This window comes from Nelumbo lutea, chromosome 5, assembly GCF_056320005.1.
Source record: "Nelumbo lutea isolate HS-2025 chromosome 5, American lotus-T2T, whole genome shotgun sequence".
Classification (NCBI taxonomy): Eukaryota; Viridiplantae; Streptophyta; class Magnoliopsida; order Proteales; family Nelumbonaceae; genus Nelumbo; species Nelumbo lutea.
The window spans coordinates 10,943,845-10,958,244 of record NC_142688.1 but is presented as its reverse complement, the minus strand read 5'-3'; the positions used below and the strand labels follow the sequence as shown (position 1 = coordinate 10,958,244).

Sequence of the window (14,400 nt, the reverse complement as noted above, 5' to 3'; positions counted from 1 at the left end):
TGGCGACCTGCCTCCACCCCCAACCTAATAGAAACCTAGCCAACGACCTCGTCCATGACTCAGGGCGGCTAGCAACACCTTGTCTACGACCGACCTATGGTACCTCGTCAATATCGGCTAAAGCAACCCCAATGTTGGGAGCGACCTCCCTCGAGGGCTTGCCGACCTGATTGAGGTCTAGGTGGTGACCTACGAGGCATGCTCACCGTCGATTTCTACATGCATCCCATCACTCCTGAGTCTCTCAGAAGTCAGCTCCCACGCCGAATGTTTTGGGAGAAACCGAGTAAGACTACCTCCGAGGACTTCAGAGTAGTTAGGCACGTCCTCCTGGAGATCACAGACGTGTTGCGTGATGCTCACGCCAAACAATGCCTATATAAAGGCCTTACCTCCAACTCCAGGGGGGAGATGCGCAATTTAGTTCTCACAGCTCTCCAGCTCTCTCACATTTGGCTATCTTAAAATCTCTTATTCGCTAACTTAAGCATTGGAGTGCCCACCCCGAGTAAAGCATCCCGGGCACTCTGACATTGTTTCCTAGCAGGTCGCATCAAAGTCACCTCTCCAGCTCGTCACCATTCAGTTAGGCATCAGAGCCACCTCTCCAGCTTGTCACCATTTAGCTAGGCATCAAAGCCACCTCCATGGTTCCTGTGGGAGTTGATAGCCAACAAAATGTGAGGTCATGCCGCAGATCGAGCCCTCCATGCTTTACGTAGGAGTTGATGGCCAGTAGGTTGTGGAGCCAACCTCGCAGGTTAGTCCTGTCGAGGTGACGAGGTGTCTATAGGCTGAGGTGCTGAGAGCAAAACTAGGCTATCAAAATTCTAATGACTTGACGACCTAGAGACTTGCCTCCGAACTGGCAACCTGCTTCCGCCGACCTGGCGACACAGGTAATCAGCCCAAATGAGCTTTGTCAGCCCTGTTCGCGAGGTACCCCTACAGGTCCAGCCCTCCGTGGCTCCTACGGAGTCAGCGGCCAATGGACTATAGTCACCCTTGCGGGTTGAGCCTTTCAAGGTTCCCATGCGAGTTGGCAACCTGCAATTAGTAAGGCTGCCCCTGCTAGTAGACCTGTTCATGGGTCGGGTGGCCCGACGGGCCAGCCCGGACCGGCCCGACCCCCGGATGGGCTTGAACAGGCTTTTTGGCCCGCGACCTTAACCTTGGGCGAAAAAGCCTAGCCTGCATAAAATTCGAGCCGGGCTCGAGCTTTGCCAAAATAGCCCGGCCCGAGCCCGTCCAGGTCCGACCTATAGTTAAACCTAAGTAAACCCAGCCCGATCTATAGTTAAACCTAAGTAAAAACCCTATGTGATGTCCATTTGAATAAATTTTTTGATTTAAGAAGGTTGTTGACTCACTTGTAGGCCCATTGTTCATTTAAATAGGGGAAAAACATCTGAATTAAAATAGATAATGTCTATTGAATAGGGAAAATTTTGACTTTCTTTTATTAGGTCGGGCTCGGGCTCGAGCTTTGGGCTTTTTATTAGGGCCGGGCTCGGGCTCAGGCCTAACATTTTTCTGTTAATAAAGAGTCAAAGCCCAGTCCGAGCCCGGCCCGGCCCGGCCCGACCCATGAACAGGTCTACCCGCTAGTTGAGCTCCTTGTGGCTTATCGTAGGAGTAGATGACCAACACCTTAGAGGATTGACACAATGCAGCCATGACACCGACCCACTATTTAAATTCCAACATCGACACACATATTGCAAGGGGAAGCTAAATCGCTTTTAGCATCAAGGACCCCTAAGCCGACCTCAAAATATGTTGGTAACAGGCCAAAGGACCAATGACAAAGCACAAATCTACTCTCTTTGCTGAGCTGATCTCAGCTCGGTAGTGGGGGCAATTGATGAGGGCAGATTTGGCCATCCACTAACATCATGACACATGGCATCTCAAAACAACTAGGTGACACCCAGAACCACCTAGGTGATAACTTGCCTTAGCCAAAACGATGAGTCCCAGCTAACGACCTGGCACTGTTGCCGACCTGGCGACCTACCCCTGTTGTTGACCTGGCGACCTGCCTCCACCGCCTACTTGGCGACCTGCCCCCACCGTCAACCTGGCGACCTGTCTCCACCCTCAACCAAGTAGAAACCTAGCTAGTGACCTCGTCCACGACTAAGAGCGAATAGTAGCACCTTGTTTAAGGCCGACCTGTGGTACCTCGTCAGTATCGGCTGAAGCAACCTTGACGTGGGGAGCGACATCCCTCGAGGGCTTGCCAACCTGATTGAGGTCCAGGTGGCAACCTACGAGATGTGCTTGCCGTCGATTTCTACATGCATCCCATCACTCCCGGGTCTCTCGGAAGTACTCCCACATTGAATGTTTTGGGAGAAACCGAGTAAGGCACAAAGATTGGCCTACGTGCATGACTACCTCCGAGGACTTCAGAGCAGTTTGGCACGTCCTCCTGGAGATCCCCAATGTGTTGCATGATGCTCACCCCAAACAATGCCTATATAAAGGCCTTGCCTCCAACTCCGGGGGGGAGATGCGCAATTTAGTTCTCGCAACTCTCCAACTCTCTCACATTTGGCTATCTTAAAATCTATGATTCGCTAACTTAAGCATCGGAGTGCCCACCCTGGGTAAAGCAACCCAAGCACTCTGACATCGTTTCCTTGTAGGTCGCATTAGAGCCATCTCTCCAGATCGTCACCATTCACTTAGGCATCAGAGCCACCTCTCCGGCTCGTCACAATTTAGCTAGGCGTCTAAGCCACCTTCCAGGTATGAACCATTCAGCTAGGCATTCAAGCCACATTCCAGGTAGGAATCATTCAGCCAGGCATCCGAGTCACCTGCCAGCTGGGGAGCTGCCAAAATGCGCATCATCAACACTATTTAATACTCGATCATTGAATATAGGTTGGATTAAATATTAACCGTATTTAACTATTTATTAATTGTTATGAATGTTTTAAATGAGAGAGTGAATATAGATTGGGGGTAGATATTTTAGGAATTGATTGGAGACCGTGGTAAAATGATATGTTTCTAATGGCTTAGATGAGATACCTCATAGAGAAAGCTTCTAGGAATATTTTTTGGTAGTTAGGTTGGGAAAGGTGACATGGCTTAATGGGAATGGTGTGAAGGAGAGAGGAGAGAGAGTCAAGGAGAATGCAATGTGAGGGTAATGGAGCAAGGAGAGGCATGCTAACATGGACAGTCTTGCGATGCATAGGCTTTGTTAATCGAAAGTTAAACAATAGAAATATATAAGAGTATATATCTATGGTTGGGTCGGTTTACAAATGGAAAAATCGAAACTAACCTAACTTGGTCAAGTTGGAAAATTGTTAAACCAAAACCGACCAGAAATACTATAAGAGTGTAAATTAGTTGGATTGGGTTAGGTTAAGGGCCAACCTAAATATGAACCCTAGATTAGACTCAAGCCAATGTCAAAACCCAAATTCATGCACCCAATACATGGGGTGAACCAATATTTACATTGTATAAAAGTCTAACAAATCAATGCTCCTTTCAATGGGTTATCAAGTTTAATTTTTGTCTTTTTTTATTACATAGATATATAGATGGATAGATAGATTTAACCTAGATTTGTTTCATGGATTGTTTTGGTTATTTTCTTCATTTCAATTTTGAAATTATTATTTTTTAATTGAGTTTTGATCACATTTACACAACAGGGGTAGTCTATCCCCCAAACCTAGGAACAACAATACTTGATCTCAAGTCTCAACTACAACATGTCTGAAAACCCATCAAATGAGTCATCATCAATTGATTTTCATGCTAAGCAATTACTTCTCATAATATATAAGCTATATATTAAAATGAAAAGAATATTATTTTTCTATTATTTTTATATGCAAATAACTATAAATATATAAAAATGTGGTGAATCACCATTACTTCATTTTTTCAGTAGCCCCGTGCATTGCATGGGTCACTACTGAATAGTTTCTTACGGGAGGAAATCATTTTGTAAGGATTTTTAACACTCCCCCCCGCCCCCGCCAAAAAAAAAAAAACCAGAAGGCTCAATTTGGAAGGTATGTACAATGCAAATACTAACGTGGGCACCATTAAATCTTCACTAAGGCTTAGTTTGGAAGTAATGCAAATACAAATATGTACAGTACAAATGCATACAAAATAATACAAAATGCAAGGTTTTGCAGTCTACATATTTGCATTTGTACTCCTTCCAAACTGAGCCTAAGGCTACATTTGGTTGCAATGCAAATAAATTTTCACTGATGCAAAATTATGGCAGTGCAAATGATTTGAGTGTAAATTTTGACATATTTTTGTTTCAAATTTTAGCTTATTTTGTTTAATTGCAGTACTGACGAAGTAAATTAAGACATAAATCAAATGAAGCAAAATCCAAAACAAAATTAAACAAGAATTTACACTTTTTTCATTTGCACTCCTATGCATCTGTACTAGTATAAATAAAATTACACTGCAACCAAATACAACCTAAGGATCAATGTGGAAGGAGTACAAATACAAATACATAGAATGCAAAACATTGTATTTTGTATTTATTTGTACTTAATATATTTGTACTCTTTCCTTCAGTTTGGGAAGAGTACAAAATACTAATATATATAATGCTAATATAAGGTTTAGAGTACAAAATACAAGATTTGCGCACTGTACATATTTGTATTTATACTAAGGCTCAATTTGCAAGGAGTATAAATAAAAATATATAGAGTGCAAAACCTTATACTTTATAGTATTTTTATGTATTTATAACATACACATTTATATTTATACTATTTCCATATTGAGTTTAAGTGAAAATTTAATGGTGCCCACATCAGTAATTCTCCGGTTTAGATCACAGACTGGAATGGGTTTAGAGTAGTCCAATCGTCCTTGTACTTGTGCTTACCCGGCTTTCCTGGTTCATTCAAATAATGTCTAATGAATTATCGGGCTTACTCATTACTAGGAGTGTCAATATTGGACTGGCTTTGGATTGGAGCTGTCCAAATCAAAATCAAATTGGACGGATGGACGGACCAAGAAGACATAATGAATTGGACTGGTCTAGACTTAATGGCCAAAAGTATTCATTGGATTGAATTGGACCTGGTCCATCTGTAATGAATTTATATTGGATTGAGTTAGATTGAGTCAATATCTGATCCATGAAGAACATAGGTGAGTAGGTTTCAATGGATCAGGTTTATGTTAAACTTAATCTAAATTAAAACAAATTTAAATAGATTAAATAGTACAAGCATTAAATTGGACTAGTCTAATATAATCCAAAATATTCTTTGGATAGGATTACACCTGATCCATTTGTAATGTATTCACATTTAACCGGATCACATTAAACCAAATCCAGTCGGATTAACACCCTTACTCATTAGTCATTACGAATAATAACTAGAACCCGAATTTAAGCTTTACGTTGGCTTAATATTTTTGTTACCAAAATGGCCGGCTCGGTGTTATTACCCCAAAGACCCAAACTCCAAAGCACATGGCCGTGACAAGCCTGTGAGACTGTAATAAGTCGTCTGTAAGAGCGATTGGGCGCGCGAAGGAAAGCTTTCTTCCGTTGAGCTACGACAGATAAAACAAAGGTGTTTTGGGATTTCACTCTTTTTTAATAAAAATATGTTTTAGTATTTTCTCAAAAGCCGAATTTTGAAAAAAAAAGAAATATCTTCATTTATATGTATGGATACTTTTAACCATGACAATAAGACCATTTTAAATTAGCTTTGCTCAACTATTGCATTTGCGTTTCACCGTGACAAGTTTAATTAAAGCGCTGTGAGACGATGCAATGAGCATTCTTAAAGAAACTCTTACTTTTCTCTCAATTTTCTGCATTATCCCCAACTAATGCTGGCATGTGCAGATTGCAAGTACCTAACAATCAAAGACTTATTCTATTGCTTAGGTCCAAGCAAAACTTTTGTAGGATTCTAGTGGAAATAGACAAATAAATCAACAGGTCGCAATCCCCAACAAATATGACCTGTTACGTTGTGGTTGGTAATGGACCTGCTTGTTTCCTATATATTACTTTTGCCCAGAATTCCAATGCATGAACACCGTGATCACTTCTACTTATTTCTTTCTTTCATAAAAAAAGGGACAGTAAAATTTTGTGATAGATCGTAATTCGTAATTGGTGTTGAAGTAAGAGATAGCGGTTGGTGGAAGGGTCCCAGTGTCCCACCACCTCTTTTAATATTTCAATTTCGAAGCTATGAAATTGTGGGTGAACCAAACGCGCTATCAAGCGAGAACCAAACGCGCTATCGAGCTCAATTTGTGAATATCTTGATTCGTATGGATTTAATCCATGCTTCGAGTTAAACACAAGATCTATGAAATTCGATTCATGAATTTTGCAAGTTTAAGCTATGTTTGGGAATTCATCTTATTTGAAAAAAAAAAAAAAACATCATCAAGCACTTATTGGTGCTTGGAAAATAAGCCCAAAATAAGTCTTTATTTAAAAAAATAGGAGCTTATTTTCAAGTCCAAACTTCCAAACTTTTTGAGTGCTTATAAGACAAGTACTTATTCAATTTTTTCCTTCCAAAATTATCCCTAATTGAATTTTAAAATACCACTTATAAAACTATCCCTAATTGAATTTTATTCAAGTACTTTCATAAAAATATTTTTATAAAAGTACTTCTGTAAAATGATTTTATTAAAATACGTTCGTAAATGTGTTTTTATTAAAATGCTTTCATAAAAGTACTTTTGTAAAAGTGCTTTTATAAAATTTGAAATAAAATAAAGGACAAAATAGTCACAAATGCTTGTTTAAGTATAAAAAAAAAATAAAGGACGAAATAGTCTCCATAACAGTGCTTTCGTAAGAGTACTTTTACAAAAGTGCTTTTATTAAAATGCTTTCGTAAAAGTACTTTTATAAAAGTATTTTTGTAAAATTTGAAAAAAAACATAGGACAAAATAGTCACAAATGCTTGTTTAAGTTCTTATTAGAGAAAACCACTACCGAATGCCCAATATGAAATAAGTGGTTATTCAAATAAACAAGTACTTTTAAGTTTTAACATAAGCACTCCCAAACATGGCCACTCCGACTTATATAATTGATGAGGGCGGATTTGGCCCTCTAGTGAAATTGTGACACTTGGCACCTCATGCAAACCAAGTGCAGCTTCTTGACAACTTGGCAACTCGAGCAACTCGGACAACTCGACAGAGCTTGCCACTTACAAATAGCTCGGCATGGCTTGCCATAGGCAGTTCGACAGAGCTCGCCACAAGCAACTCAGCATAGCTCTCCCCCAGGCAGCTCGCCATAGGCAACTCGCCACTTGCAGGGTAGCTCGCGGAAGAGCAGTTCGGCATATCACAGGAAGATCTCTTGCCTAACAATCGTACCTGACAGATCTAGAAACTTGCACCCACGTCTCTCGCCAGGCAATGCCATGCCTGCCAGACCTGAGAGTTGTCCCTTGCTTGGCAGAGCCGTACTCTGCAACAGCTGCTTGCACTCGCCACCTCAACTCTGGCGGTAACAATTGCGGCTGAGAGATAGAGGCGGTTATGCTTGATTTGATAGGACACCGCTATATAAGGACTCCGACCCCCAAAGAAAAGGGGGGGGGGGGGAGATGAAAGAAAATAGAGCTAATCCCTGCTCTCTAGTTCTCTACAATTAGAGTGCTAACTTAAGCATCGGAGAGTCCCCACCGGGTAAATACCCCCAGGTCCCTTGATTCAGTTCCCGCAGGTCCCTTAGCTCCCGCTGTCCACAGATGAGAGAATATCACCTCATGCAGGGGGCAGTCAAGTTGCGCTACACCAGGGAGCTCCACCATTCTCTGAGTCACAAGCCGCTTAGGAGCAGGGCAAATGACGAGTCTACCAAGGTAGCTCACCATCAGGGAGCTCGACACAGCTCTCCCCCAGGTAGCTCACCATCAGGGAGCTCGGCACAGCTATCCCCCAGGCAGTTCGCCATCAGGGAGCTCCACCATCCTCTCCTGAGCAGGTCAAATGACGAGATACTTAGCAAAAAATAAAAAATCGGTACGTGACCAGAACCGGTCGCATCAATAATATTCTTAATTTGTTCTATGTACAATGATAAATAATCTTTTATATGTATATTATATATATATTTTCTACATAAATTTTTTATGTATATTTTTTTATTTTTTATATATTATCATTGATCCAAGTCAAACTTGAATATATGAGCTTTTGAATTGAGCCAAATTCAATTTCATGTTTTTAACTCAAATTTAGCTCAATCCTAAACTTGAGCTTCATGTTTTTTTCTATTGAGTTAAGCTTGAATTATCAAATATTTGGCTTGGCTTAGATCGAATCCACCCTAATCTAAACATTTCTTTGGTTGTAGTGAATAATGAAGGATTAGGTTCGAATCCTTGTTGTGCAAGTTAGATGCGTTGGGTTGGGTTTTAGCTTCAGGGCAACCCTAAGCTCAAGTCCAGCCCCTGCTTGAGGTCAAGCCCGAATTGTTGAACTTGAGCCCAACCCACACAAATATTTGATGCACTCGGGTTGCATCAGGGTTTGGGTGAGGCTCAAGTTGGTCAATTAATCTATATTAAAAACTAAAAAGTGATATATATGTGTGTATCATGCATGCAATATGTATAGATAAATAGATAAGTTTACATGTATATAATCAGGTCGGGCTTGGATTGGGAAAAGATCAGGTTAAATCAGGCCCTTAGGCTCCAATCCAATCCAAAAAAAATTTAAAAGCTTAAACTTTTGGACGCATGCCCAGCCCCAAAACAAAAATCCCAAGGCCAGCCACAAAATTACTGATCGAATCAATCTGGACTCAGGTTGGGCCCGCCCAAATTGCACCCCTACCTTTACCAAAGATTAGGGAGATTGAGAGTTGGGGGAGGGCTACTTATTGTTGAGTATCCCATTTATCAGAAAAATGTTATTATCCAAAACTCCATTCACTTTTTTTTTTTATCATTTTCTTAAATTTATCTTGACCCTTTTTTTTTTAAAAAAAAAGGGAGAGTAAATTATGTCAATCTTTTGAGAAATACAACGCTGCAGATGTTCATATATTACAGTTGTACTGAAGATCTCATGGGACTGACCCGGCGTAGATAATAGATCCACTGACTGATGTGTAAGAGTGGATCTACTTGATTTCCTTCTCTCCAACTGATGTGCAGATGATCTTTCTCTTGGAAGGCAGTTTATGACAATTGGCAACCTTCAAATCCCCTTTAATCCAAATTTGATGATTTGGCAATATGTTAAGTTTAGAGTGCTCAGGTTACTTCTTGTCTAGTTATTTAGTTTAATTTTACTATTTAGTCAAATGAACCCACTATTTAGTCTTGTAATATTATTAGTTAGTGATGAAGGAAGATTTGGCCCGACCTCTCTATTACGTGACATGTGGCAGAAACAACAGCTCGGCAAAAGGGGCTAAGCCTAGGCGGGAACAAAGGGACACCAGCGGACTGAACTCTCTACGGGGGGCCCGAACTCACCCTTTGTAACAGCGTGGGATACACTTCGCCGAACTGACCCACTTTGTAACAGCTCGGGATACACTTCGCCGAACTGACCCACCTTGTAACAGCTCGGGATACACTTCGCTGAACTGACCCACCTTGTAACAGCTCGGGTACACTTCGCCGAACTGACCCACCTTGTGATAGTTTGGGATACACCTCGCCGGACTGACCTGCCCTATAGATACCTCCGAGCTCAAGACCTCGCCTCGCTCAGCACTTCGCATCACCTTCTGGGCACCAAAACCAAACAAGTCGTACCATGCCTGACACTAAGGAAGTCCGTGCCTGAGGGCGCCGCGCCTGACTGACTTGGGATCTGACGTTTGGCGGCAGCACTCTAAACGGCCACCTGCCACCGCCACTGACACCGCCATCTCCAGTTAGAAAGACGATTAGGCAGTGACGGTTCTGTCTCAGCAGAAAGGACGACGGCCGAATTCACAAGCACAAGGGTAATCATACCCGACCTGACAAGGGCCTCGGGGCGAGTGCACGAAGTGATTATAAGAGTCCTCTGCCCCCCGACAAACGAGGTATGCAAACTTTGCGCTATCTAGTATTACCTTGCTTTTGAAGGATTCTAACTTGAGCTTCGGAGCCTCTACACTGGGTTCCCCCCTGGAGCTTCCCCATCTCCTCCGTTTTAGGTTCCCTGCTACCCCGTTCAGAAGCAAGGCCGCGGACAGCTAAGACCGGCCGGATCGCGCTCCATCACTTAGTTTCTGGTTGTTTGTTCTTGTTGCCCATGTGGTTATACTTTGAGCATTATTCTAACCATGGTTTTAAAAACTGATGTAACCGTTTTCGGCCACGTACCAATGTTTTGTGATGTAAAATTTTTTGCCTAAGTACCTCGTTATTTGACTCGGTGGTGGCGTGCCTTAGTGATGAGCTACTTGGTGGCGAACTCCCTGGGGGAGAACTGCTTGGTGGCGAACTGCTCGGTGGCGAGCCCCTAGTGGAGAGCTACTTGGTGACAAACTACCGGGTGGTGAACTGCCTGGTGGTGCTCCCTGGTGGCGAACTACTTGGTGGTGCTCCCTGGTGGCGAACTGCTTGGTGGCGAACTGCCTGGGGGCAAACTGCCTTGGTGGTGAACTGCCTGGTGGCGAACTCCTTGGTGGCGAACTCCTTGGTGGCGAACTCCCTGGTGGCGAACTGCTTGGGGGCGAACTGCCTTGGTGGCGAACTGCCTGGGGACGAATTGCCTGGTGGCGAACTGCTTACTGGGCGGCCAATGCCTTAGAGAATGCTGGAGCTCCCTGGTGCGGCACAATCCGACTGCCCTCAGCATGAGGTGGTCTTCTTTCCTTTGTAGGCTGCGGGAGATGAGGGACCTGCGAGAACTTCATCTCTTCCTCCTCTTTGTAGGTGGTGGGATTTGAGAGACCTGCGAGAACTCCATCTCTTTTCTCCTCTTTGTAGGTGGCGGGAGTTGAGGGACCTCCGAGAACTCCATCTTTTCCTCCTTGTAGGTGGCGGGAGCTGAGGGACCTTCGAGAACTCCATCTTTTCCTCCTCTTCGTAGGTGGCGGGAGCTAAAGGACTTGCGAGAACTGAATCAGAGGTCCCAGGGGTATTTTCCCGGTGGGGGCTCTCCGATGCTTAAGTTAGCACTCTTATTGTAGAGAGCTTTGAAGATAATATGAGAGAGCTAGAGAGCAGGGTTACTTCCCTTTTTTTCCCATCCCTCTCCCCTTTGGGGGGTGAGGTCTTTATATACCGGAGTCCTCGCGGGTTAGGTGGGTGAAAAGCCTCCAAACGGTAAGACTCGTCGCATCCTGTCAGAACCGGGGTACGGTGGTGAACCCCTCGAGGTCGTCAGGCTAGTGCTTATGTCAGGCGGCTAGGTCAGTGCTTGGGCCGGGTTGTCAAAGGGGTGCCTGCGTCAGTCAGCGGGTCAGTGTTTAGGCCAGGTCGTCAGGTCGGCGCCTGTGTCAGTCGGCGGGTCAGTGCCTAGATCAGGTCTTCAAGCTGGCGCCTATGTCAGTCGGCGGGTCAGTGTCTAGGACAGGTCGTCAGGTCGGTGCCTGTGTCAGTCGGCGGGTCAGTGCCTAGATCAGGTCGTCAAACTGGCGCCTGTGTCAGTCGACGGGTCCAGGTCGGCCAGGTCGCGCAGGCCGTGCGCAGTTCGCACAGGCCGCGCGCGCCGCGCAGGTCACGCCAGGTCGCGCCAGACTGGTGCGCGTCAGGCCGCGCACATGTCGCGCCAAGCCGGCCAGACTGGTGCCCGGGTGGGTCACCAACTTCGTAAGTTTGTTGGGTGGGTGTTTTCCTAGTTGTCACGAGGTGTTTTCCTAGTTGTTGCCCATGTGGTTATACTTTGAGCATTATTCTAACCATGGTTTTTAAAAACGAATCGGTCAAGGATCTGGTTATCGATTTGAACGGTTCAACCGTTCAACCCGAATGGCCGGCCAGTTATGATAAAAATTAAAAAAATTGGAAAATGGTCAAAACCGTACAAACGATTCAAACGGTTCAAACAATTTGAACTATTAACTGGCCGGTTCAACGGTTTGTTGACCAAAATCAACGGTTTTAGGGGAAATTTGGTTTTGAAGAAAAATAAAACCGGTCATTCCTAGTTTTTCTGATCCGGTCCGGTCCAATTTTGAAAACAGTGATTCAAACCATGATATAAATTGGTCCCAGGGTCAAATGGTCCGACTGTCCAGTCCGGTCCGATTTTTAGAACCACGATATAAATTTACAAAATCCGTTCATCTCTAAAGAGTAGATATGAGGGGTTTTCAGAGGTTTTGAAAAGTCTGTTTAATACAAAAGAGAAATGGAGAAAAAGTGAAGGGAAGTACTAGAGAATAAAAAACAAGAGAAGGTGTAAAGTATAATTTTTACCTCCACCTACGACCAGTAAAAGAGTGGGTGGGCCGGTCCACATCAATGTAGTTAAAAGGATTTGGTCAGTGGGGGTTTTGTGGGCCGCACCAGGCACCAGGCTGGAGGGAGCTCACCAACTCCCAAACTACAATCTCCCATTTGGCTGGCGGGCGGGCGGTCGGTCAGTGGAACCATCCTCCACCAGCTCCGACAATGCTGCTTAATAAATACTACTCCCTTCCTTTCTCTTTTGTGATCGGTTGAGGGAGGGTTACATAGGCTAAAGAAATCTGAGAGAAAGAAACAGAGCAAGAGTCCCAGAGAGACTATCAATGGCAACCAAGCAGGAAGAGCAACAAAACAACCAGGCCGGAAGACATCAGGAGGTCGGCCACAAGAGTCTCCTCCAAAGTGATGCTCTCTATCAAGTAAGCAGCTTCTCTTCTCAGTCTCATCTAAATTTATTTGTTCTTCTCTCCATACTCATTCTCCTTTGAATTCGAGTTGTTCTTTTTCCTGATAAATCTGCCTCTGTCTGCAGTACATACTTGAAACCAGCGTGTACCCCAGAGAACCAGAGGCCATGAAGGAGCTCCGAGAATTGACAGCGAAACATCCATGGTGGGTCTCAATCCCCTCATCTCATATAATTGTTGGTCCATATTAAACAGAGGTTTTTGTGGGACTGGAGCTAATTAATATATGAATCTCCATGGGGAAAAAACAGGAATATCATGACAACCTCCGCCGATGAAGGTCAGTTCTTGAACATTCTCCTCAAACTCATTAACGCCAAGAATACCATGGAGATCGGCGTTTACACCGGATATTCTCTTCTTGCAACCGCCCTTGCCCTCCCCGACGACGGAAAGGTACCCAAAACTGCTTTGCATAATGTAAATAATTAAACAGAGAATATTTGACAGAAAATTAAAATATTGGCTGCCGATTTATTCAGATTTTGGCCATGGACATCAATCGGGAGAATTACGAGTTGGGCCTGCCGGTAATTCAAAAGGCGGGAGTAGCCCACAAGATCGATTTCCAGGAAGGCCCTGCTCTGCCTGTTCTCGACCAAATGATCGAAGACGTAAGTACCTAATCCTTTCCTCCTCATTAACCCACCACCATCCATCTCTGAGTCGTTCTTCCTTCAATCGTTAAATCAACAACAAACGGTGGATTTATTGATATACGGGCTTTGTGAATATGAATGAATTTACAGGGAAAGTATCATGGGACGTTCGATTTCATATTTGTGGACGCGGACAAGGACAACTATCTCAACTATCACAAGAGGCTAATAGAGCTGGTGAAGGTCGGGGGTGTAATTGGGTACGACAACACCCTCTGGAACGGGTCGGTGGTGGCTCCGCCGGACGCGCCCCTCCGTAAGTACGTCAGGTATTACAGGGACTTCGTGTTGGAGCTTAACAAAGCCCTGGCTGTGGATCCCAGGATCGAGATCTGCCAGCTCCCCGTCGGCGACGGTATCACCCTCTGCCGCCGCATCAGCTGATTTCAAGTCTCAACCTGAACCCCACTTCCAAATTCATCAAAATAGAAAGGGTTGACCATAAGAAAGAGCAATGGAATTCTCTTTTTTCTTTTCTTCCTTTTTGTTTTTCCTTTCCTTATTGGGGTTGTTGATGTAATACCGTTTACCGTTTATCGAGTATCGAGGGATATGGTTATTATTTTATTTCAGTCAAATTATTAACACATAAAGCAAATGTAATGATGCATCATCTGCACCGTCCAGCAAATGAGCCATAGATTTTGTAAGGCGCGATTGATTGACATTTGGATTTCAGAAAAAAATCAGATAAAACGAAACTAGTGAATCTAGGTGGGGTCTACTAAAAGTAATATGGCAGTAAAGTGTGAATACGCGCATCCTAATATGTATTGGAACATCTACCGTACTAAGTTATTATTCATGCGAGATGTCCCCAATGCACGGTGGACGTAAACTCTATCTAGTTGAAATCGAGACCGAATTTACTCTTTTTATATAAG

At 43.7% G+C, this 14,400-nt stretch overlaps 1 protein-coding gene across 1 annotated transcript; it reads left to right on the top strand.

The window, feature by feature from the left end:
* Positions 1-12,468: 12,468 nt before the first annotated feature.
* On the top strand, positions 12,469-14,088 carry LOC148850305 (caffeoyl-CoA O-methyltransferase-like). The gene is made up of 5 exons (XM_088946336.1): positions 12,469-12,809; positions 12,923-13,002; positions 13,109-13,253; positions 13,340-13,471; positions 13,607-14,088. The coding sequence occupies exons 1-5, from the start codon at positions 12,714-12,716 to the stop codon at positions 13,898-13,900; spliced, it is 747 nt and encodes a 248-aa protein (XP_088802462.1). The 5' UTR covers positions 12,469-12,713; the 3' UTR covers positions 13,901-14,088.
* Positions 14,089-14,400: the final 312 nt, after the last annotated feature.